This window comes from Neoarius graeffei, chromosome 15 (assembly GCF_027579695.1).
Source record: "Neoarius graeffei isolate fNeoGra1 chromosome 15, fNeoGra1.pri, whole genome shotgun sequence".
NCBI classification, from domain to species: Eukaryota; Metazoa; Chordata; class Actinopteri; order Siluriformes; family Ariidae; genus Neoarius; species Neoarius graeffei.
In genome coordinates this window covers 45,634,796-45,659,010 of record NC_083583.1, presented here as the reverse complement: position 1 = coordinate 45,659,010, position 24,215 = coordinate 45,634,796, and the positions used below count along the sequence as shown (strand labels likewise).

Below are 24,215 nucleotides of genomic sequence, written 5' to 3'. Positions count from 1 at the left end.
AGGCCACTATAAACTGCTTTATGTCGATATCGAATGGAATTACAGATTGGTGCCGTATCGCTGCCAGCGAGCTATTTGAACCTGTGATCTTGGGTGTTATGTTGATTATTGCCCCCTATACACATGACCCTCTTTACTGAGCTGGAACCATGGTGTGCACTGATACCTAAGGGCATCAGGTCAATCATGAAACTGTCCCCTTAATGAATTAATCAGGGAACTTGCATTGTAAATAGATGCTGTCCTGAAAATATCCAGGGGTCTGTTTGTGCTGGCTCGGATGAAATGCAGTGGGAAGGGGTGTAATCTTAATCCTGTTTGATCAGGGCTTCTCCCTCACGCTGTAATAAATCAATCCTGTCCGTTAAATAATTTAGTTCTGTCAGTGAGCCACTTTATTACACTGTCCCATGGGTTTGTATGGTGTCTCCCTGTGCGTGCTAGTATGTAGGTTACAGTGACTTTGCATACGTGTAAGATTTAGAAGGTAGGGATACATGTGTTTATGGGTTTCAGGGCAAGTGTGTGTGTTTTTTTAAATATGCCTGTGTGTGGTTTTGTGCGTGTATGTGTTTGACTATGGGTCTGTGTGTTTGTGTTTTATATACACACACACGAGTGTGTGTGTGTGTGTGTTTGTACAGTAAGCCTCCGCAGTTCCGGGCTGGCTAGCCGCAGTAGTTTATTTAGCTGTACTCTGCCCTGGTCAGAAAGGAAGGGGAGGAGGTGTATGGGTAAAGCATGTGCAGAGGTCCTTCGACATAAGACCTTGCACTTGATCTCGCAACATAGCCCATAGGTGAGAATCTATCTCACGTTCACAGCGTGTTACTACTTGTTGGACACAAACTGTCTGTCTCTCCTTCACATATTCTTGATTCAATCTATGTTTAAATATTTTCGGTAACTCGGGCGAACTCGGATTACGACAAATGCTTTCAGCTTTAGATTGTATAGCTTTATATTTAACTGAAATTCCAGTCACTTAACTAACCCCAATTACAGATGCTGAATTCTACGATGGACATTTGCGTGTCTGTGTACACAACCTTGATTTCTGATCTTTTTTTTTCTGAGTGCAAAATTTCATATCTCCTATCAGTCCCTGTAATCCTGCATTTTACTATGCCGATAAAATATCATTCCTTGTCGAGCTGCTTCAGGAGTTTCCAAGCTCAAATGGTGAACAGTGAGCACTCCTCATTGCCTCACAGAGAAATTAGAGATAAAGATTCTAGCTTTATGGCTCTTGTCCCCAGACGACCCAGTGCCTCCTGGGAGCAAACATATGTTGCAAGATTAAGAACCAAACCTACATTATTATTTTAAAAGATTCTATAAGAGAAGTTATAGTGCTTTTATTATTTCATAAAGGCATGATATATGCAAAGGCAGTGATTAAATAAACGCAATCATAAATTCTGGAAAAGCAGTCACGATTTCAGGACATCTGCATTATATTTTAGTAAACTTAGAACATTTAGATAAATGCTTTCGTTAAACATTTTTCCTCCCCTCGTGACTGTATAAATACCTCAAGGGAGAGAAAGAAGTGCCAAGTGTATTTTAATAATGTGGACGTCAAAGTGGGGTCTGTGGTTATTTCTTAACGACGTTAAGCATTGGAAGCTGCCATTAACTTTTATCAAGGTTGTTTGTTGTTGTTGTTGTTGTTGTTATAGTTATAAGCGTAATTGACTGGTAACTTTTTGATAATTAAATGGGCTTAACCTAAACCTCAGCAAAAACAAGTATAATCTCAAATTTACAAATGTAATATCTCATCTCCTCATCTCATTATCTCTAGCCGCTTTATCCTGTTCTACAGGGTCGCAGGCGAGCTGGAGCCTATCCCAGCTGACTACGGGCGAAAGGCGGGGTACACCCTGGACAAGTCGCCAGGTCATCACAGGGCTGACACATAGACACAGACAACCATTCACACTCACATTCGCACCTACGGTCAATTTAGAGCCACCAGTTAACCTAACCTGCATGTCTTTGGACTGTGGGGGAAACCGGAGCACCCGGAGGAAACCCACGCGGACACGGGGAGAACATGCAAACTCCACACAGAAAGGCCCTCGCCGGCCACGGGGCTCGAACCCGGACCTTCTTGCTGTGAGGTGACAGCGCTAACCACTACACCACCGTGCCGCCCACAAATGTAATATAACTAGAAAAAGTCTGGTACTATAATATGAATTATTCTATCCACATTCACCGGATATGAGCAATCGCGCGCGCTGATTGGCTACTCTACTACTAGGCAATCAGCTCGTATACCGTGAGTAGAGAAAAACAAAATGGCGGAGCGTGTTCCTGAACCAACCAAGGACGAAATAAAAACTCTACCTGAAAACAAAACCCCAAAAAAATACAAAAAAGAAAGCGCAACAAAATATGGAATGAAAGCATTTGATGGTAAAAATGTTTTTTTTTTTTTTTTCAAGAATTTTTATTATAGCATTTTCACTAAGCAGAAATGATTTTGTCGGGCATTTTGTATAAAGTTTTTATTTATCAAACTTGCAAAAAATAAAAATGCTCTGTTTCTCAAAATCCAGTGAATGTGGATAGAATAAAACAACTGGTCCACTCGGTCTCGTCGTACATGGCTTATAGCCTGCTTGGCGCTACGCTCCTTGTCGGCTATCGGCTCACGTACGACTCGATTTCGTGGAATAATTGTTAAATGTTCTGATATTATATCACAATGTAACTGTTTTACTTGGAGAAAGGTGCTAATTCAACATTTTTGTTTTGTTGGTAAAGTTGTTCATTCCTTAGCACTTATAACTACAGTACCTAAAACAAACTTTATTGTTCAGTACAGTTATCAGACTTGAACTCTGTAAATTAAATGATGCTTTCTACTTTAAATTTGTCTTTATATGCATTTTTCCAGACAGGACAAGCTCAAGGTTCACATGCGCAAACATACAGGAGAGAAGCCTTACCTGTGCACACAGTGTGGTGCTGCCTTTGCTCACAACTATGACCTGAAGAATCACATGCGCGTACACACAGGCTTACGCCCCTACCAGTGCTCCAGCTGCTTTAAGACCTTTGTGCGCTCGGATCATCTCCACCGCCACTTGAAGAAGGATGGTTGCAACGGCATCCCGTCTCGCCGTGGGCGCAAGCCTCGCGTACGAGAACCAGATGTGCTTGAAGCCCCTCTGGACCCGACTGGCGCAGGGCCGAGATCCATGAGGGGCCAACTGCATCCTGAGGATGAGGATGAGGATGACGAGGAGGGCATCAGTGTGGTTGTTTTGGAAGAAGCTCCAGAGAGCAGCACACACAGCCCGCTGGCTGACAGAGAGGCTAGAGGAGATGCAACTGCAAGGCAAAGAGACGCCACAACGCCATAAATTACACACTGCTGGTGTTGCACAGAAATGGGAGAAAAAAGAAAATCAATCAAGAGAAAAAAAAAAGAAAAAAAAAAGCTACAACTCCATGCTTCTCTTTTAAAAACCAAATCAGGGTGTCCCAAAAATCTCTTCATTTACATCTTTCTTTCTGTTTTTTTTTCTCCCCCTTTAACATTCAGCATAAAGACCTGAAGCCACAGTTACTGGCCTGTTGAAAGAGTGAAGAGCACTTGACATCACTCACCTGTGCTGTCTCTGTCTTTCTGGGTGTTTATTTTTGATTTTGCGTTCTTAAATTAACTTTGGCGTAATCGCTTGTCCATATGCATACGAGACAATGGAGCTACTATGCAGTTAAACAGGTTCCTCATCTCTGGGTTGTGTCCACAGGGCTTTGTCTTAAACAAGTGAGGTGTCAAACACCTGGCTGACCACAGCTGCTAATGCAACAGGTAAACCGAGCGATCCAAGATGTGGGAGAAGCATCAAATGAGTCGTTTTTTTTTTTTTTTTTTAAATGCAGTGGAAAAATATGTACATATTCCTTCAAGAAAAGGTTCTATTGTCTCAGATCAATATGGCAATATTATGCAATTCTGATGCAGCACCTTCTTTATAAATGTTCCAGAAAGAATCAGACAGGGGTTTGATTTTAAGTGTTACTTTCTCGATTTAAAAAAAAAAAAAATCCATGGTTATATCTTTTTAAAAGGTATACGTTTTCAGTCAAATCATATTAGGCCATGGGAGGAAGAGATGGGATGAGGTTCTGTGTTTCTGAAGCACTACCGTCATCATTTTGCCACTGAGCAAAACCATGTTGAATCTTTTACCTCTCACAAGCCTGTGGGGTTTTTGGGTTGTTGTTTTTTTTGTCCTTTTAGAATTATTGGTTTTTTTTTTTTTTTCTTGTCTTATTTTTGTCATTGTTGATGTTTTCATTTGAATTGGCTGTTTTGGGTACTTGACACTTTACATTATCTACATGTGTGTGTATATACTAGGTGATAAAGATATTGGTCCCTTTATAAAAGGTTTATTACAGATCGTTAGGGTTATATCTTCCTTCGACTTCACTCCAGGCTTCTCTCTGAGTGAAGCTTACAAAGGGTGAAAGGCTGTTTGAATGTATGAGAACATTTAATTGAGGAACCCATTTTGTCCTAAACTCAGCACTTGACGGAACCGGCAAGTTCCATCCCAAAGCATGAACCGTGATCTGCGTGCGCGTGTGTGTGTGTGAGAGAGAGAGAGAAAGACATGTTGAATGAATCTGCCAAGGTTTGCCAGCTCAGTGAGAGAGAGAGAGAGAGAGAGAGAGAGAGCAAGAGCGAGCGCTGTTTTACAGACAGCTGATGCGTAAAGGCCGAGAATGTTTTCTCTTTTCATGCATGGGAAGGAAGGAAAGAGAGATGAGCACCTTTTATGCATTTGCACAGCTTTACTAAAGATTTAATCCCAGTGGACAAAGAAAAAGAGATTTCTATTTAAGAGAGAGATGGGAAGTTAGTAGTACTTGTTCCAACATTCTGCCCAAGGTACCACAATTCCATGGGACTACCAGGGTGATAAGATGAGCAATAAATACTTGTTTGGATTGGGAGGCCAATTCGGGGGGAGTCGACATTCCATTAATTTTGTGAGTGTTGATCTCTGGGAGGTTGCAACACTGTCCTTTGGACACATCCTAAGCCACATAACTCGATCTCTGGGGCTGGGAGCGTTAGCATGTCAGGTTTGTGGACACGTCCAAACATGCTTCACTACAAAATCTGGCATTGTGACTCCAGTTACAGTTGCCTCCCTTTTTATTAGAAAGAGGGGCTGTGATCACTAAATCTTACGATTCCAGAAGTGCTTGATGGACTTTACAGACCTCAGATAGAGTTGCCTCATTTGGAGAATACAAAGGAAAATCTTGGTGTAATTGCTGGTGGCAGTGACGAGAGAATAAAGTTTTTAATACTGTTTGCGAGGCAGATATCATCACCCACTTTGCCATTGCTGCAGCTGCAGTGCTCTGCCCATTGTTTCAGTCCTTTGCACCTTAACGGGAGCAGCAGGTTTTGATTGCACTTTGTTACTGAGAAGGGCACTTTTTTTGTCAAAATAAACGGGTACTTTGAAACAAAAGAGAGAATGTGCTAAAAAAAAAAGACAAAAAAAAAAAGACACCCATCCATGTCATGATGCTTAGCTTGGTTCTTTGTTGTGGTTTTAGGTTTTTGACGACTGGCTGCCAAAATACAATCTGTACAGTCACATGTTGCAGGGTTATCATGTTGAGTTTCCGAAATGGTGTGCAACCTTGATTAGAAAACAAGCAGACTTTTAAAAAGACACCCTTAAATAGAAGATATTGCCCTTATATCTGATTGCACTTGAAGTTTTCATTTGATGTATAAATTTTTTTTCTTTACATACGTCTTAATGCAGAATGGGGTCATTGAGGGGGTGGGTACATGCTTGTGTGTGTTTGTGAGAATGTGTGTTTTGGTGCCTGCGTGTCTGCAGGGGTCTTCCAGTAATTCTTAATACGTATATTCCATTTAGACAGTTGACCAGTTCATTACTCTGGTTTATATCATTATGTGCAGAGAACAGACTGCCTCTTATAGTCTAACTCCAATTTTTACTCAATGATGACCTGTGTAGGGTTTGTAATAAAAGGGACGTGTTTGGTTAATGTTGCTCTTGCAAGGCCACACCCTAAGTAGTGCTCACTACAGAGTGAGCTTAATTTGTCCTGACCCACATTATATGACCAGTCTGTCCAGAAATTCCAAGAATTTTTAATGCACTTTGGGTTGATTATTGGAAGCGCGGCTTCTGGCTGTTTGTGAACCTAAATCCTACACTAAAACATTCTGTGACTCAGCTTGCAGCTGGTCGATCCATAGAGCAAGCTGCGTTTGATGAAAATTAGCCACAGCCCAAAACCAAGCTCCCTTATGACTTAAGCAAGTTGAGTAGAAATCATTGAGAAAAGGAAATGTACTTGAGTTCTTTCTTTCATTATTTCTGTCCTGTTTGTGATCTGTTGCTGCCTGTTTACTAGATGAAATGAGTCTTTTCTTTTTGCCCTGCAAGGGTTGTCGCTACACTTTTCTTTTAAGTTAACAGCTCTTGTATGATTTGATGTGTGTACAGGGGAGGGATGGGGTTTGAATTTGTATCATGGAAATGGATGATTGTTTTTGGTGGCTCAGCTGGGGGTGATATGTAGCCTGATAGCACTGGATATGGTGCTTTAGCTGAAACAGCAAGAATTTTTTGCACTAAAAGTCCTTAAATAAGAAGGACTGGTTAACTGGGCAAGGCCTTTGAGTTTCCATGAACGCAGAGCTGAACGCAGAGCCTGCTTTTTTTTTTTTTTTAAACTTCCCTTTATTATTATTATTATTATTATTATTATTATTATTATTATTATTATTAATTATAAATCCAAAGTAGGTAAAGGCCTGGATTACTTGAAAATATTTTAACTCGTATCTGAATAAGCTTGCTGTCTCTTTATTACTTAATTTAATGATTGCATCAGATAAAATTTCCAAATAACGGCAACATTATTGAGCAACATAACTTGTTTAAAAATTAGTGTGGTTAAAATCCAAAGCACATACTACAAGTCAGCAAAACCACAACACAGGGCACATGATGGTAGAGCATTTAGGAAACTGTCTAACAGTCTACTCTTAACTGGATAAAACTCTAAATACCCGATTTCACATCTGTCTGACCTAAGTAATGACACATCTGTAGGTTCATAGCAGCTCACTGGCCTTGTCTGGGATTTAAACATTGTATAAATGGGTCCACAAGGAGTCTGGGGGAGACTGTGTATAAACCTGACTAAGCAGAGAGGGACTAATAAATAAATAAATAAATAATGTGTTTTATATAAACAGATATATAAAATATGTTAATGTCTTTAAATATTATTATATATATATTTGTGTCATTTCGCCCAGTCCTAGCGCTCTGGGCTTCAATCCTCTTCATAGAAGGTTGATGTCTCAGTTCCCTTTTATGACTCCTTAGATAGGCGCTACACTGAGATGGTGTCTTTCTTTAAAAGAAATTGTCACTTGTAATATCCAAATATTAATTTGTCTTTCTTTTTATTTATTTGTCAGGTTCTGGACAAGCATTAAAAACACATGCAATGACAGTGATTACTGTAACAATCATGGAATGAAAAGTAGTAAGGGTTGAAAATGGTCATATCTGAACTATAAATCAGCATGCCAAGGGTTGAATTCTGACTAGGTATATGCAAGATACAGAGATTTGTGTTGTATTTCTGCACATCCACGGAGAGACTGCTGTCTGTTGCTTACAGGCGCTTTGCACTAGGAGTCCTTTGTAGGTGTGGGAACCAGCACGGAATTGGGAGTAGCATTTTTGTATAAACACAGGTAGTTGTCGCGTTATGTTCAGGAATGAATGATGCCTCCCCAAGCGTGTGATAGCTTCAGATGTTGTGCTTTTACCAGTCATTGAAATGATGCTGAGCAACAGTGCATGGTGTTTCGTTGTGTGGTCGCACACAAGTCACTGTTGTGGAGATTATGGGTAATCATCTATTTTTTAAGTCAATTGCTTCTCAGGTTGAAAACACTGCAGACCATTGGTTTGGTACCACCCCATAGTTTTTGCCTTGCATCTAATCAAAGCTTTATTGTACAATTTCTGTCCATGTCAAGATTTATATGTACCAAACAGACCTATGCACCCACAGTCCCCCTCACTACTCTGCTTATCGTGTGAATGCTAAGGTTCTCAAGTAAAAGAGAATCAAAGAGTTAGATTATTAGACAAAAACATCAAACTGCAGGGTGAACATCTTTCCCTGAGCTTACAGTTTGAGCTGGCTACATTCCTGCCTCTGGGCCACAGAATATCCACAGTAGAGAGAGTAGTTTGTGTCAGAGAGACTTTTTGCTGGTTTTTTGTTTTTTGAAGCCACCAACAAATCTGGGATTCATTCCATAACTACAAAATTCCCACTTAAAACGATGGCAGGAGAGTAGATATGGTTAGGTCTGAGGGAAGAGAAGTGATGTGTTTCTTTCCCTCTGCCTTCCTTCAGTCCTGAGGTTAGCAAGTTAGGCAGCAAGATGAGCCTATCAAAGCCATCATGACGTTTGCAGATTGGCAACTGTAACAAAAAAAAGGCACTTTTATGTGCGTTCTCCATTGGTTTTAATGTTATTGTTGCTGTTTTCTTCTCTTTTTTTTTTTTTTAAGATCTCATTGTGGATATGGTGATTTATTTAAATGCAAAAAAACTACATGGAAAGAGAAACTTGAACGTGCTAATATTTGGGTTGAAGTCCTTTTGAACTGCCGCCCCACTAAACAACATGCAGCTTTAGACAAACACGGCAAAGTAACGAACAACATCAGCAGTACATCATACAGGACGTGCTTTCTAATACGACGTTTTTGGTGGGAAAGACAAGACTATAAATACGTTTAAAGGACTTTCCAGAATTCACATGTACAGCTTAAAAAGTTGCAGTTTAGAATGGTACTGTGGTGGCCTTGGTCCCCTCAAGCTCATCCAGGGTCTAGCTGCACATGCTCATGTTTAACAGTGTCAATCTTCCATGCACATATGAGGCCACATATGACCTCTTTCTATTTTCCTACTCTAATGCTAGTTTGTACAAGCACACTATAGTAGATTTCAATCACTTGTTAAAACAAATTTCAGTGGTTAGAGGGACAAATAAAATATCCTTAGGAATATATAGAATATTTTTGTTGAATCCATACAGATTATATAATGTGTATATAATTATATAAAATGCAGACAGGCAAGATAAACAACATATAAGAAACAGTAATTCAGCAATAGCATCTTGGTTTAAACCCTGATACAAGCATTAGGGCACATTCTAACAGTTCACTTAGGCAAACGTTGGGGCGGCAGAATATTTCCCAGTATCTCAGGCTTGGACGGTAGCAATCCTGTCCTTTATCCGCTTAAATTAAGTCCTATTCCTTTAAATTGTCAATGTCTGTTGAAGCTACGGAGGGATGGGCGAGTTTGGGAGAATTTGCACTTTTGCCGATGAAAAGAATTTGTATTGTATATGAGACCACTAAATGTGCATCGTCGAAATCATGTAATTCCATTTTTTTTTCTGGTTTTTGGTTCCATTTTATTCTGTTGGGTTTAATTTTTGTTTCGTTTGTTTATTTTTATGAAATATATCCAAAAATGTCTGGTGTCCTGGTTTAAGAAATAAGATCTTTCTATTAAAAAAGAAATGTTTATGATTTTTCTGTCTCAGTATAATTTATGCAGATAACATCATCCTTGCCATCAGATGCTATTTAAATATATACTCACCATCCACTTTATTGTACATTTCATGCTGTTATCTAATCATCCAATCCTATAGCAACAGCGCAATGCAGAAAATCATGCAGCTACAGGTCAAGAGCTTCAGTTAATGTTCGCATCAAACGCGTGATTTCTGTGGCTTTGACTGTGACATGGTTGTTGGTATCAGAAGGACTAATTCGAGTGTTTCAGAAACTGCTTATCTCCTGGGAATTTCACACACAAGTCTCTAGAGTTCACACAGAATGGTGTGAAAAGCAAAAAACACTGAGTGAGCGACAGTTCTGTGGGTGGAAATGCCTTGTTGATAAGAGAGATCAGAGGAAAACGGCCAGATTGGTTTGAGCTGCCAGGAAGGATATAGTAACTCATATGATCACTCTTTACAACCATGGTAAGCAGAAAAGCATCTCGGCATGCACAAAATTTTGAACCTTGAGGTGGATGGATTACAGCAGCAGCAGATCGCATCGGGTTCCACTCCTGTCAGCCAAGAACAAGAATCTGAGGCAATCATGGGCACAAACCCACCCAAACTGGACAGTTGAAGAAACTGACACCTGATCTCAGTCTTTAACTGTCTAGTTTCAGTGAGTTGTGCCCATGATTGCCTCAGATTCTTGTTCTTGGCTGACAAGAGTGGGACCTGATGCGATCTGCTGCTGCTGTAATCCATCCACCTCAAGGTTCAAAGTTTTCTGCATGCAGAGATGCTTTTCTGCTTACCGTGGTTTTAAAGAGTAATTATGAGTTATTCTGTGCTTCAGGGGCGGCACGGTGGTGTAGTGGTTAGTGCTGTCGCCTCACAGCAAGAAGGTCCGGGTTCGAGCCCCGTGGCCGGCGAGGGCCTTTCTGTGCGGAGTTTGCATGTTCTCCCCGTGTCCGCGTGCGTTTCCTCTGGGTGCTCTGGTTTCCCCCAAAGACATGCAGGTTAGGTTAACTGGTGACTCTAAATTGACCGTAGGTGTGAATGGTTGTCTGTGTCTATGTGTCAGCCCTGTGATGACCTGGCGACTTGTCCAGGGTGTACCCCGCCTTTCGCCCGTAGTCAGCTGGGATAGGCTCCAGCTTGCCTGCGACCCTGTAGAACAGGATAAAGCGGCTAGAGATAATGAGATGAGATGAGATTCTGTGCTTCCTGGCAGCTCAAACCAATCTGGCCGTTTTCCTGTGATCTCTCTTAACAACACGGCATTTCCACCCACAGAGCTGTTGCTCACTCAGTGTTTTTTGTTTTTGTTCTTTTGGTTTGTTTTTCACACCATTCTGTGTAACCTCTACAGACTGTTGGGTGTGAAATTCCCAGGAGATCAGCAGTTTCTGAAGAACTCGAACTAGTCCTTCTGATACCAACAACCATGCCACAGTCAAAGCCACAGAAATCACATGTTTGATGTGAACGTTAACTGAAGCTCTTGATCTTCTGCTAACTTCCTGAGATGCTTTTCTGCTCACCATGGTTTTAAAGAGTGATTTGAGTTATTGACTTCCTGTCAGCTCAGACCAGCTTGAACATTCTCCTCGGATCTGTCTCATCAACAAGGTGTTTCAGCCTGCAGATCCTGCACTCACAGGATGCTTTTGTTTTTTGCACCATTCTGTGTAAACTCTAGAGACTGTTGTATGTAAAATTCCCAGATCAGCAGTTTCTGAAACGCTCAAACTAGTCCATCTAATACCAATAATCATGTCACGATCAAAGTCAGAGAGAGCACTTTCCCCCCATTCTGATGTTTGGTATGAACATTAACTGAAGCTCTTGATATGTATCTGCATCATTTTTGCATTATGCTGCTGCCACATGACTGGATGATTAGATAACTGCATGAATGTACAGGTATTCCTAATAAAATGGACAGTGAGTGTAAGCTTACAGGTCAGTAAAGTCAAATAGATCAATCAAGCAGACTTATGATACAATTTTATCAAGTAAAGATTGGAATGTAAGAAGCAATATGGTGGTGCGGTTCCAGAATCCCTGATTTGATACTGAGCTTGGGTTACTGTTTGTGCTTTTTGTGAGTTTTGTATGTTCTCCCCCATTCAATTCGGCGCCATTCTAATTTATTTATATAGTGCTTTTAACAATGGGCATTGTCACAAAGCAGCTTTACAGAAATCTAGATATGGATTTACATATAAACCCTAAAGAACAAGCTAGAGATAACAGTGGCAAGGACAAACTTCTTGAGATGACATGGGGACATGTCTGTTTCCTCCGGGTTGTCCGGTTTCCTTTCACTTCCCAAAAATGTCAATAGGTGAAATGGCTATGCAAAATTGCCCCAGGTGTGAATTTACACTATATGGCCAAAAGTATATAGACACCTGCCCATCACACCTGTTTGTGGGCCTTCCCTAAACTACCGCTACAAATTTGGAAGCACACTATTGTATAGGGTATCTTTTTTTAAAGATTTTTTGGGGGGCTTTTTCCACCTTTATTGGATAGGACAGTGTAGAGACAGGAAATGAGCGGGAGAGAGATGGGGAGGGATCGAACCCAGGTCCCCAGATTTATGGTATAGCGCCTGAGCCATGACGCCCCCTGTATAGGGTATCTTTGTATGCTATAGCATTTACAATTTTTCTTCACTGGAATTAATGAACAGCATGACAACGCCCCTGTGCACAAAGCAAGCTCCATGAAGAGCTTGAAGAGCAAACCATGAATGGTTTGCCAAGGGTTGGAGTAGAAGAACTCAAGTGTCTTGCACACAGTCTTGACCTCAACGCCACTGAACACCTTTGGGAATGAACTGGAACACCAACTGCACCCCAGGCCTCCTCACCCAACCTCACTGATGGTCTTGTGGCTGAATAGGTAAATCTCCACAGCCATGGTCAAATGGAAAGCCTTCAAAGAAAAGTGGAGGTTATTATAACAGCAAAGGAGGACTAAATCTGGAATGGGATGTTCAAAGACCACATACAGTCCCCTTCAACAGTATTGGAACTGTAAGGCTAATTCTTTTGTTTTTGCTACACACTGGAGACATTTGTGTTTTAGGTCAAAAGATGAATACAAGACGACAGCCCAGAATTTCAGCTTTCACGTCCTGCTATCACATCTAGATGTGTGTGAAACAATTTAGAACATGGCACCTTTGGTAGCAGACGCAGGAACAGACAGACTTGAAGTAAATAACACTTTATAATTGGGTACTTATTATTATTATTATTATTATTATTATTAGTCATCACTTATATGTATGTATAATAGAGTGAAGGGTTTATGTGCAAGCTCCGCAGTACTACACAGTGCAAGGCATGAATAAGATTACATAATATATGAATTAATAATCAAAAATATGCAATATATAATACAGAATACAAAACATGGCAGTAGTCAGTTTGTGCAGAATATGCCTTGCTTGCAAGAACCTCATCAAGCCAGTATCTAGGAAAGTCTTTTGAGGAGCAAAGATGGGCTGTGGATCTCCGGTTTATCAACAAAAGCGTAAGAAAATTATTGAAATGTTTAAACACAATGTTCCTCACAGAAAGATAGGAAGGGATTTGGATATTTCACACTCTACTGTGCATATCATTAAATGATTCAAGGAATCTGGAGGAATTTCAGTGTGTAAAGGGCAAGCGGGCAAGCCTAAGCTGAACACCCATTATCTCTGATCCCTCAGATGGCACTGCATCAAAAACCATCTATATCTGATATAACCACATGGGCTTGGGGTTACTTTTGCAAACCTTTTTCAAGCTCTACAATACGAAGCTGCATCCACAAATGGCAGTTACAACTTTACTGTCCAAAAAGGAAGCCTTATGTTAACTGTGTCCAGAAGCAACACCGATTTCTTTGGGCTCGGAGACATCTGGGATGGACCATCACACAGTGGAAATGTATATTGTGGTCAGATGAATCAGTATTCCAGGTCTTTTTTTTTTTTTTGTAAGAAATGGACACCGTGTGTGCCGGACAAAAGGACCATCCAGACTGTTACCAGCAACAAGTCCAAAAGTCAGGGTCTGTCATGGTATGGGGTTGTGTCAGTTCCCTTGGCAAAGGCAACTCGCACTTCTATGATGGCAGCAATAATATAGAAAAGTACACTGAGATTTTGGAGCAACACATTACTGCCTTCAAGACGCCATGTTTTCCAGGGATAGTTCGACAAGATGATGCAAAACCACATTCTGCACACATTACAAAGGCATGGCTGTGGAAGAAGAGGGTGCCTGTCCTGTCTGTCCCCAGTAGAGAATGTGTTGAATTTTAAAACAAAAAATATGACAAGAATGGACACCATACATCTTAAGATCTGTTTGTAGGAAGAATGGAACAAAATAATGTCTGAAACACTTCATCACTTGGTGTCTTCAGTCCCTAAACATCTTCATAATGTTGCTATTCCTTCTTGCAATACTTAAAAGTGGAAAATGCTTTAGTGTCCCAACTTTTTTTTTTAATGTGTTGCTAGAATCAAAATTGAAATGTGTTTATTTTGAAAAAATTAAATAAAATTCATAAAGGTAAAACATCATATAATGTGCTGCTGTTGTATTGTTTTGAGTGCAATACAGGTTAAAGATCATTTAAAAATAATTATTTTCCATTTCAATTTCAGGCGGCACGGTGGTGTAGTGGTTAGCGCTGTCGCCTCACAGCAAGAAGGTTCTGGGTTCGAGCCCCATGGCCGGCGAGGGCCTTTCTGTGCGGAGTTTGCATGTTGTCCGCGTGGGTTTCCTCCGGGTGCTCCGGTTTCCCTCAAAGAAATGCAGGTTAGGTTAACCGGTGACTCTAAATTGACCGTAGGTGTGAGTGTGAATGGTTGTCTGTGTCTATGTGTCAGCCCTGTGATGACCTGGCGACTTGTCCAGGGTGTACCCCGCCTTTCGCCCGTAGTCAGCTGGGATAGGCTCCAGCTTGCCTGCGACCCTGTAGAACAAGATAAAGTGGCTACAGATAATGAGATGAGATTAATTTCAATTTCAACATACCATCCCAACTTTTTCTGATTTGGGGTTGTCGAATAACATTTTAAAAAACAAATTTCTGGGGGGAAATAAAAATGTGTAGATATCAGCACAGGGAAAACTAATTGTTCGAATTAGACAATGTAAATGGAAAGACGGTTTAGATGAGAAAAATGGCTTTGAAAATAGGCTATTTTGTCATTTAAACACATGGGGATGAGTGGTGCTACACGTTATCCTGCAGCCAGCCAGCAGGGGCGCTAGACCTGTGGGTGCTTCACTTTTTTAAAGACTACTCAATCTATATAACAGTTTTATACCCAATACACTTCTTCTGCCACAAGATGGCGCCAAATCATCAACTTAAGACCCAGTAGAAATTCTCTTATATTTTTGGTATGAACTGGAAAACCTGCTGTATTTTCTAAACGAGTGATACAGAGATATGACTACACCAGATCATATCTAACTCAGGAGGTCTTAAAGTTTTTGTAACCAGGAAGCCGTTTTGTTGGGGGAAAAAACACTTAAACCAGCATTTATTTTTTTAGGAACTATTAGACTCCTCATTTAAATGTGTATAGTAATATTCTAGACATTATTTCGAGTTTTCTTTCAGGAACTTTCCATCGACAGAAGATGATCCAAGTTGACATTATTTACAAGCCTACCTGTTTTTCAGTTCTTAAAGTTTGGACCCATTTAGTTACAATCAAATAGGCTATAAATATAAGAACAAAATCCAGCTTTGATAATGCTGTTTGGTTTCCACCACTACTGTAACTTAATAATAATAATAATAATAATAATAATAATAATAATAGATAAATTACGACTGAAAGTGTATAAAATCTACTGTATACAAGTGCTAAACTTAGTCTCCTAAAACCATCCATCACACCTCAAAATGGTGTGGACCAGACAGAGGAGCTAGCATGATTTAGCTACTCAAGCCAACAAACAACAAAAATTGCATTTTAAAATAAATCCAGATTGATTTTGGAGGCTTTCGTGCTCTATTATTTGTGTGTTGTGGGCAAATCTGACTTACCAGATGGTGGTGATAAAGTGCTACAGCGTTTCATTAAAAAGTTTCTGGCCCTCTTTGCTAATTTTTTTTTTCTTTTATTGCTAACAAAATGCCAACTTAGCAAACAATATGACAAAGTGGGGTTTGGACTGGACATTACTAAAGGGAATTAAATTATTTTACTACTACTACTACTAATAATAATAATAATAATAATAATTATTATTATTATTATTATTATTATTAAATTCCACTGTGTAAATATACCCATTACTCTTTAACATTGTGTATAAATGTTTATTGCTATCCCAACAGTGTTTTAGCTGACATCCCCCAAAGTGTCCAAATGTCCCAGTAAATCTTACCCGGTGTTCAACATGGTGCTCTACTCCCAGTTCCATACAAACAGTACATCATGAGTGTCCTGTACCAGCTATCGTACATCATTTGAACGCCACCCAATCGCAAAGCATTGTGGGAATTTCATGAGTACACTGTCTCTATGAACAACACCCTTCTCTCTACACAGTGCACTATTTTAGGGAGTTTTGCCATTTTGTAGCCACAAATGAAAGCACAGTGAAGAATGACCAGTGCAGATATAGTAGTATCCATGTTTAAATTAAAATAGTCAGGACTAGTGAGTGAATGGAAAGATTTATAAAGGAACTAGTGACTCTTATTCCACTAGGAGGCAAAATAGAGCAATAACCTCTCTATTTTGCAGGGCCAAGAACTCAGCTACTGACAAAATGTGTTAATGATAAGTAAGTCTTCATTAGCAAGCTAAAAAACAATCGACATAAAACCCAAACAGGTCAATTTTTAAATCACGTACATTTCGTAATTCATCACACTTGAAATCATGCCAAAACAAGGTCACGATACGACAAAACATGGAAAATTTCAAGGGGATGGGGGTAAGCAGATAGGTTGTAGGTATACTCTGTTCAGTCTGCATATGCATTGAAAATGTACCTTTCAACACAATTAAGAGTAGCTGTGAATCTACTAAACTGATTTTTATTTTGTACAGCTGACTTGACATTGGATTACGTGCCCATTTGACACCACCGCTTTAAAGTTACATTACACGCACCTTCCATCCACTTATCCATCAGGGTAATGGGAGGAGGGGGTGGGGGAGAGGGTATGGAGTCAACCCTAGCTGACTTCAGGCGAGAGGCAGGGGACACCCTGAGTAGATTGCCAATCTGTCACAGCACTAACACAGAGACAAACAACCATTCACACTCACGTTCACATCTGGGCAATTTGACCTAATCTGCATGTCTTTGGACTGTGGGAGGAAACCGGAACGCCCAAAGGGAACCCACACAGGCATGGGGAGAACATGCAAACTCCGCACAGAAAGGACCCGGTCGGCCATGATATTTGAATCAAGAACCTTTTTGCTGTGAGGCAACAGTGCTAACCACTGACTACATGCACCTTTTGCGGTAAAAGACGTATACGAAAGGTACAAAAGATGCACCCTTGAGGGTCCCACCCCAGTGACAAGAAATAAGTACAATTTAGTACCCTTTTTGTGAGAGTGTGGCAGGAAAAATGATCCCAGGTAATTTTTCAAAGAGCGGATGCTGTTTGTATGAAATTAAAAGCAGGGGTACAGTTTGGACATAATGGATATTCATGATACAAAATGTTCCAAATAGTATACAGTGCAGTAAATAGGGTGTGGCTTTGAACGTACATTTGGCCTAATACCAAGGTGCTCCATAACTAATGTATTCTATTATGCATTTTACTACTTTACTTAGTTTGGGAGTAATAACATTTTAGGTCATTTGCAAGGTCTCACCTCTCCTGTTCTTGTTGTTTCATAAAACAAGAGAGTTAAATGGAAATTAATAATTAAGTAGAACAGACCAGCTATTTGGTGTCATTAATGTTTTTACAAAATAGATTGATTTAGTAGGGCATTACAAAACTGTCTATGGAGGTCCTTTACAAATGTTTGGCCCCTTTATTCTCTCCTTAGGGTATTAAAGTGTGTCTGTGAGAAAGAGTATGAAAGAGATTTCATGCAATGACAGAAGCTGCAAGGACTCCTGCTGCCTTTTTAACAATGAACACCAGGATAGGTTTTTTTTTTTCAACAGAGAAGAATGTATCTTAATTATCCTGGCAGGCTACAATTTGAAATGACTAAAATATGATCTTTAAACAAAAAAAATCATACAACATACAAATTTGGAATGCTCTTAACCAACAAGCAGCAAAATCAGGTCATACCATAGAAAAAAAACAAACCACGATCGTTGCAGTGTGTCTGAGCCAGGATCTGTCGCTAACGATTCCATATGACAACAATTTGCTGATGCTGAAGACAGATCTTTCTTTCATATGTTGATTAGGGACCTTGGCCTTTAACCCCTGTGTCATAAGTGCACCTAACCACAGTCCGCCCACACTGTGCTCTTAGACACTACAGGCCTGAAACATGGCCTACGGGTATCACTCGGTCCCCAGAGAACCAGCCCGAGGTGCCTTTAAACCATTGCGGCAAAAAAAGCCACACCAAACTCTGCAGTCATTAATATGCAAAAATGCAAATGAGTGGGTAATTAAGAGCCAGTGCTCTCTGGAGGCTCTTTGATTGCTAATGAATTCTAATCTGCAAAGAAGCGGGGGAGGGGAGAGAGCAAAATAGATGAAAGAAAAGAGGACAAAAAAAAGAGAAATATTAGGACAGGCATCCTGATCATATTTCCTTCAGTACAAGCCTGATATGTTATTTCGGGCCCTACAATTAGACATGAATATGATTAAAGTGTCTCATAGAATGGTCAGTTTAACAAATTAATTGAAGTCTAGACTGCTAGAATGTTCGAATACTATAAAAATATACAAGATGTCTTTGGGATTGGCTTCCACACATACATGACTGTTATCAATCAGTAATTGTAGAACCTGTGCATATGCTGTGAGTAAAGAAAACAAACGGGGAGAATAGAAATTGAATACCAGCTAGATAGATATAGCTGCATGTCTATGGCAGCAACAGCTGCATTGTAGAGAGACATCATTTCATCACTTTTACAAAGCAATAATACCCCCCCCCCCCCCCCCGCCATCCTGTTACACACGTGCGCGCACACATGCACACCAACATGATTCTCTTATTGTTGAGCAAGAACTCCCACAACACCCACAATATTCTCACAATCCGTCCTGTATACACTCATTGATATCTTTCCCTCCTGCTTTTCTTGGTCACAAACTGCATTTCTCTATTGTCACCTTGTTAGTTGTTCAGAGAGTATAAGTTATATAATGTAAATATATTTCACACAATATATAAAAACTCTCGCTCTCTCCACACACACACACACACACACACACACACACACACACACATATATATATTCAGCTCCTCTGAAATAATTGTGAAATTATGCTTCTAAATGCATTATCAACTATGCATTGGTTCAGGTGTTTTATCGGTGCTCTTTCACACAACCCCAAGTTTGTGCATCATGGAAGAAGATCTTAAGGTTTGTAAACAGGAAGCATGTGCCCCTTTCACTGTACCCGATGCATGGTTGACAGAGAAAGAGCTGCTCAAGCAAACCGCACAACACTGGGATTCCATATTGGCAGGTGTGTTGGTATCAGTATGGGGCTGTTACTGTTCGTGGGAGCCCATGATTGTGCTAATGAATTCATGCTTGAAAGCAAGTCAAATGCAGCGAGTGCTCTTTTCATTGGTGTTATTTTTCAGCTGTCTTCGTTAATGTTTATGTATTTTTGCCTGATTGTATGAATAAAACGGTAGAAATGTAACCAGAAAAAAAAAAATCCAGGACATGATGTCACGGACAGCCAGATAGGAGTAATAAATGGTCCCTTTCTGAGGCAGTGAGGGGTTGTTAAGGTGAATGTCTCAGCTTCGATGTCCTTTTACTGGCCTCCGATCAAGCAAGCTCAGCGGGGGTCAGTTTACTGTCAGCCATGCGAGCAAAACAGATAGATTCCTCTCTCACACCCCCTCTCTCCCACCTTCTGTGTAGATAGACCCTGAACATGGGCAGTGGGCCAGAGCTATCAATCTAGCCTTGGCTACCAGCAGGCATACTGTGAAGCAAAGCTTTTATTTATTTTTTTTTTAAAGTTCATAAATATGTAACGGCTCTGAAACTGGATCTAAAAGCAGCTAAAGAGATTTGGCAGAGCTACTGAAAAAGGTAACTTGTAGTATAGCATTAAACTTAAACAAAAGATTGAAAAATGCCTCTGACTGACAAGAGCCAGTCAGTGTTTGAAGTGATGGGAAAGGATGGGGGATGGTGGAGGTTTGGGGCTCACTGAGTAGGCTGGCCTACTTTTGTGTCTGATCAGTACCGTATGCATCTCAGATCTCAACCTTCACTGCAGGTAGTCGATGAGTGCAGTGCACTGCATGTTGAACATCTGGCCGTTTCCCTAAATGCAGGGAAGTAGCAATTATAAATGTATAAAACCATACAATGTCAGCCACATATGGCTTCAAGTACTTAGAGTGTCCAAATTTAATAGCTGTATATTTATCTTAACTATTATGTCACCTAAAATCTAAAATTACCATGCACAGTGTTTGTAGCTTAATCCCATAATATATGCAAGCCTATAGTATATTATATAGACTTTCATCCAGCCAATAAAATAACCAACTTTAACCATTATAAATACATATTCACTTATTTATTTGAGTCAGGCTAGTGCTTATAAAAATATGCATGTGTTGCCATCAAATAAGTAAGTAAGTAAATTGAAATAACTTTTAACAAATGAACCATAGTAGTATGTGTTTTCCAGGCAGTAATTAAATGATAATTACATGTTAATTAATATACATGCTCCTCTATTAGAAGCATAATATCGTGATAAATAAACACAACTGAAAATATTTGATTCCCTCATAGGTGAGTACTCAAATACAGAGGTGTTTTTTTTCCACATTAATAAATATTTTATATGTTTACACAAATGTACAAAACATATGCAAATTTTTATTTCTACATCTGGTGTTAATTAAGGACAGAGGGTGAGGAATGGCTAGGAGGAAGTGCGGAGGGCTCAACAGAGTAACTCTCTCAGATAATGAGTCCTACCATGCATATGAAAATCTCCAGAAATTACTTCTGCCTAGCTGGTGTAAAAGCCTGTTCAAAATCTGGCGAATTTCCAATTTCCATTTTATGACACATGCTAATAGAGTTCAAAACATGCAGGATTATTTGTGGCATTTATCATATTGTCTGTAATTCATTTTAACTCCGTTCTCTTCTCTTTTTTTTTGTCCATTGCAACCCTCCTCCTTCCGTCTCGTTGCCCTAGTGCCTGCTCTCCATGTCAGGCCCAGCTGTTACTACAAACTACTTGGAGCGTTTACAAGCTCTGTACTGAACCTTACTGTTCTTACATGAGCTCAACTAGACTGCAAACACTAGTACACTACAATTATCACCTCTTTTCTATTTTAGGAAAACAACATATGATAGTATTATTTTTCAAATGTCAGGAATAGTACGTTTTCTTTATTCAGTGGAAACAGTAAGGGTATGTGTAACAACCATACACAATGCACACCATACAACACCCTAGGGGTTAATTACTACGATTTACTGAGGCTCTTTACTCAAGGGAAATTCATGTTATTATTTACCAATTTCTTCGTTTCACTTTTCCCCAGTGACCACCATCACCACAATTAAATTTGAAGTCGTTATAAATTCATTACATATATGTAATGACTGTGTACTCCTACAAATAAAGGTACCAAACTGTACTTCTCCTTGTTGCTGAGGTGCTCCCATGAAGGGGATCTTCGTGTAAGTGGTTAGCACGGTCGCCTCACAGCAAGAAGGTTCTGGGTTCGAGCCCAGCAGCCGGCGGGGGCCTTTCTGTGTGGAGTTTGCATGTTCTCCCCGTGTCGGCGTGGGTTTCATCCGGGTGCTCCGGTTTCCCCCACAGTCCAAAGACATGCGGTTAGGTTAATATGGGACGGCCTTGGGCTGAGGTGCCCTTGAGTGACGTACCTAACTCCCGACTGCTCCCCGGGTGCTGTTAACATGGCTGCCCACTGCTCTGGGTATGTGTGTGCTCATTGCTCACGTGTGTGTTCACTGCTTCAGATGGGTTAAATGCAGAGAGGAATTTCACAAGTGAAGAAGAATAACCTTTATTTGTCACATGCACACTTCAAGCACAGTGAAATTCATCCTCCGCATTTAACCCATCTGAAGCAGTGAACACACGCACCCAGAGCAGTGGGCAGCCACACCAGAGCACTCGGGGAGCAGTCAGGAGTCAGGTATCTTGCTCAAGGGTACCCCACGTCAACTTAACTGCATGTCTTTGGATTGTGGGGGAAACCGGAGCAAACCCACGCAGACAAGGGGAGAACATGCAAACTCCACACAGAAAGGCCCTCACCGGCTGCTGGCAGCCACCCATGTGAGTGATGAATAAAGTTGTGCTTTCTTTTGTACCTTTGGTAGCACATGTATCACATATATCTCATCTCATCATCTCTAGCCGCTTTATCCTGTTCTACAGGGTCGCAGGCAAGCTGGAGCCTATCCCAGCTGACTACGGGCGAAAGGCGGGGTACACCCTGGACAAGTCACCAGGTCATCACAGGGCTGACACATAGACACAGACAACCGTTCACACTCACATTCACACCTACGGTCAATTTAGAGTCACCAGTTAACCTAACCTGCATGTCTTTGGACTGTGGGGGAAACCGGAGCACCTGGAGGAAACCCACGCGGACACGGGGAGAACATGCAAACTCCGCACAGAAAGGCCCTCGCCGGGTGCTGGGTTCGAACCCGGAACCTTCTTGCTGTGAGGTGACGGTGCTAACCACTACACCACCGTGCCGCCCGTGTGTGTGATGAATAAAGTTGTGCTTTCTTTTGTACCTTTGGTAGCACATGTATCATAAATAAAATTAAGGCACATGCTTGTAATTGGACCTTAAGGACCACTGAGGTCATTTTAAAGTGTTACTCTAAAACTAATTAAAGGGCCAACACATGCACTTTCTCAGGTAAAAGTTAATACTAAAGGTCAAGAAGATATCTTTGATGGTGCCAAACCCAGTAACTAATTACATTTCTGAGAGTGTATGATTATTTTTATTTATTAATTATCTTGGACCAACATATTAAACTTGTTAAGTGTACATTTTACATTTCATTATTATTTCTTCTTCTTCTAACAATTATGAACTCTGATCATTTTTCTCCTGAATGGGATTCTTTTGAAATCATCATGAGCGTTACGTAAACTGGAGTTAGCCGGTTATCTATCTGAGGCCACTCTTATGCGCTGTCCCAATCCACATCCACTACTATATTGGGGTAAAATGGCAGGCCATCAGACGTTACCTCAGGCTGCGCACTATTTAGTAGGGTAGAGCGTGGTTTGGGACAGAGCCTCTCCAGGTTTCTGTGGCCAGTCCTCCCCTCCCCCACTCTGTGTGATGATCCCAGACTCCCCTTCCCTTCCCTTCCCAAACCCTAGGAAGCTTTATGAATCACACAGGGAGAACAGCCACTTCACTTCCTTGTCCGTGTTCACATTTAGCTGCAAAATAAAAAGTCGGGAGAAAACAGAAATAATAATAATAACAACGTGTTTATGTTGTGGAAAACCTCTAAACAGGACACAAACATTATCCTTAGTGCACTAGTATTATGAGTTAGTAGACATTACAATCCTCTGTTTGTAGACCCTGACTTCATCCGTAGCCAAACAAAGTTGTATTCAAACAAATTTAAATTAACAAGTGCAAAAGGAATACATTTGGTATGTTATTACTAAATGTGCTTTTAAGAAATCATACACTTGTTATTTTTTATTTTTTAAGCAGGTTTTAACCCATGCTGAAATTCCAGCGCAAGCGGCGACGTTAAACAGAGTAATAAAAACGATATCTCAAGCCCCTTCACACAGCCTCACTGGAGCACACCGCGGTCGTCATGAAAATGGGCGGGGATTAACTGGAAAACTACTTTTTTATTGGATGTTCTTGCCGTCCGTTAGTTCCCTTCTTTCTCCTATTGGGTGCTTGCTTGCAGGTTTATCTCTCCATCGCGTGCTGCTCCTGTAGCATCACGGCTTATTATCCTACAATCTACGTCCGCGGAAATATATAGTTCGCATTGGTAATTCTTCTACTTTACACTAACTGCGCGGTGTCGCTTGCTCGGTACATCTTAAATCCCCGTTTCGCGCTTCCTGCCTGCTATGTTTATTTCTTACTTCTTCGAAAGAGACGACACAGCTGTTTTCTCCTGTGGGCATTTTGAAACTGGACACCGCTGGCGCTGAGTGAGGCCCCTCTTTTCCATGCGGAGGAATACGTTGTTGCTGCTGACAATGTGGATGGAGGAGCTTTAAGATGTCTACTAGAAGAATGAATCCATCTCAATTGTAGCAACAACAGAAAAAAAGCAAAGAAAAGCAAAGCGAGCAGACAGGGAAGTGGTGTGGCTGGCAG

General features: G+C 40.6%; 2 protein-coding genes across 8 annotated transcripts in view; both read left to right on the top strand.

Annotated features, from left to right (window-relative positions):
* The window catches only part of zbtb7a (zinc finger and BTB domain containing 7a), a 28,336-nt gene extending 18,668 nt beyond the window's left edge, over positions 1-9,668 (top strand). For all 5 annotated transcript variants that reach the window (XM_060941461.1, XM_060941462.1, XM_060941460.1 and 2 more), the window contains one exon: positions 2,909-9,668. In XM_060941461.1, coding sequence (XP_060797444.1) covers positions 2,909-3,377 — 469 coding nt within the window. In that variant the 3' untranslated portion in view covers positions 3,378-9,668. The remainder of the gene's footprint in view (positions 1-2,908) is intronic.
* Positions 9,669-23,812: 14,144 nt separating this feature from the next.
* The window catches only part of tcf3b (transcription factor 3b), a 28,950-nt gene continuing 28,547 nt past the window's right edge, over positions 23,813-24,215 (top strand). For 2 of the 3 annotated variants that reach the window (XM_060941456.1, XM_060941455.1), the window contains exon 1: positions 23,813-24,215. This exon is cut by the window's right edge and continues 225 nt beyond it. The gene's annotated coding sequence lies outside the window, so the exon portion shown is untranslated. The other variant, XM_060941457.1, reaches the window with a different exon arrangement.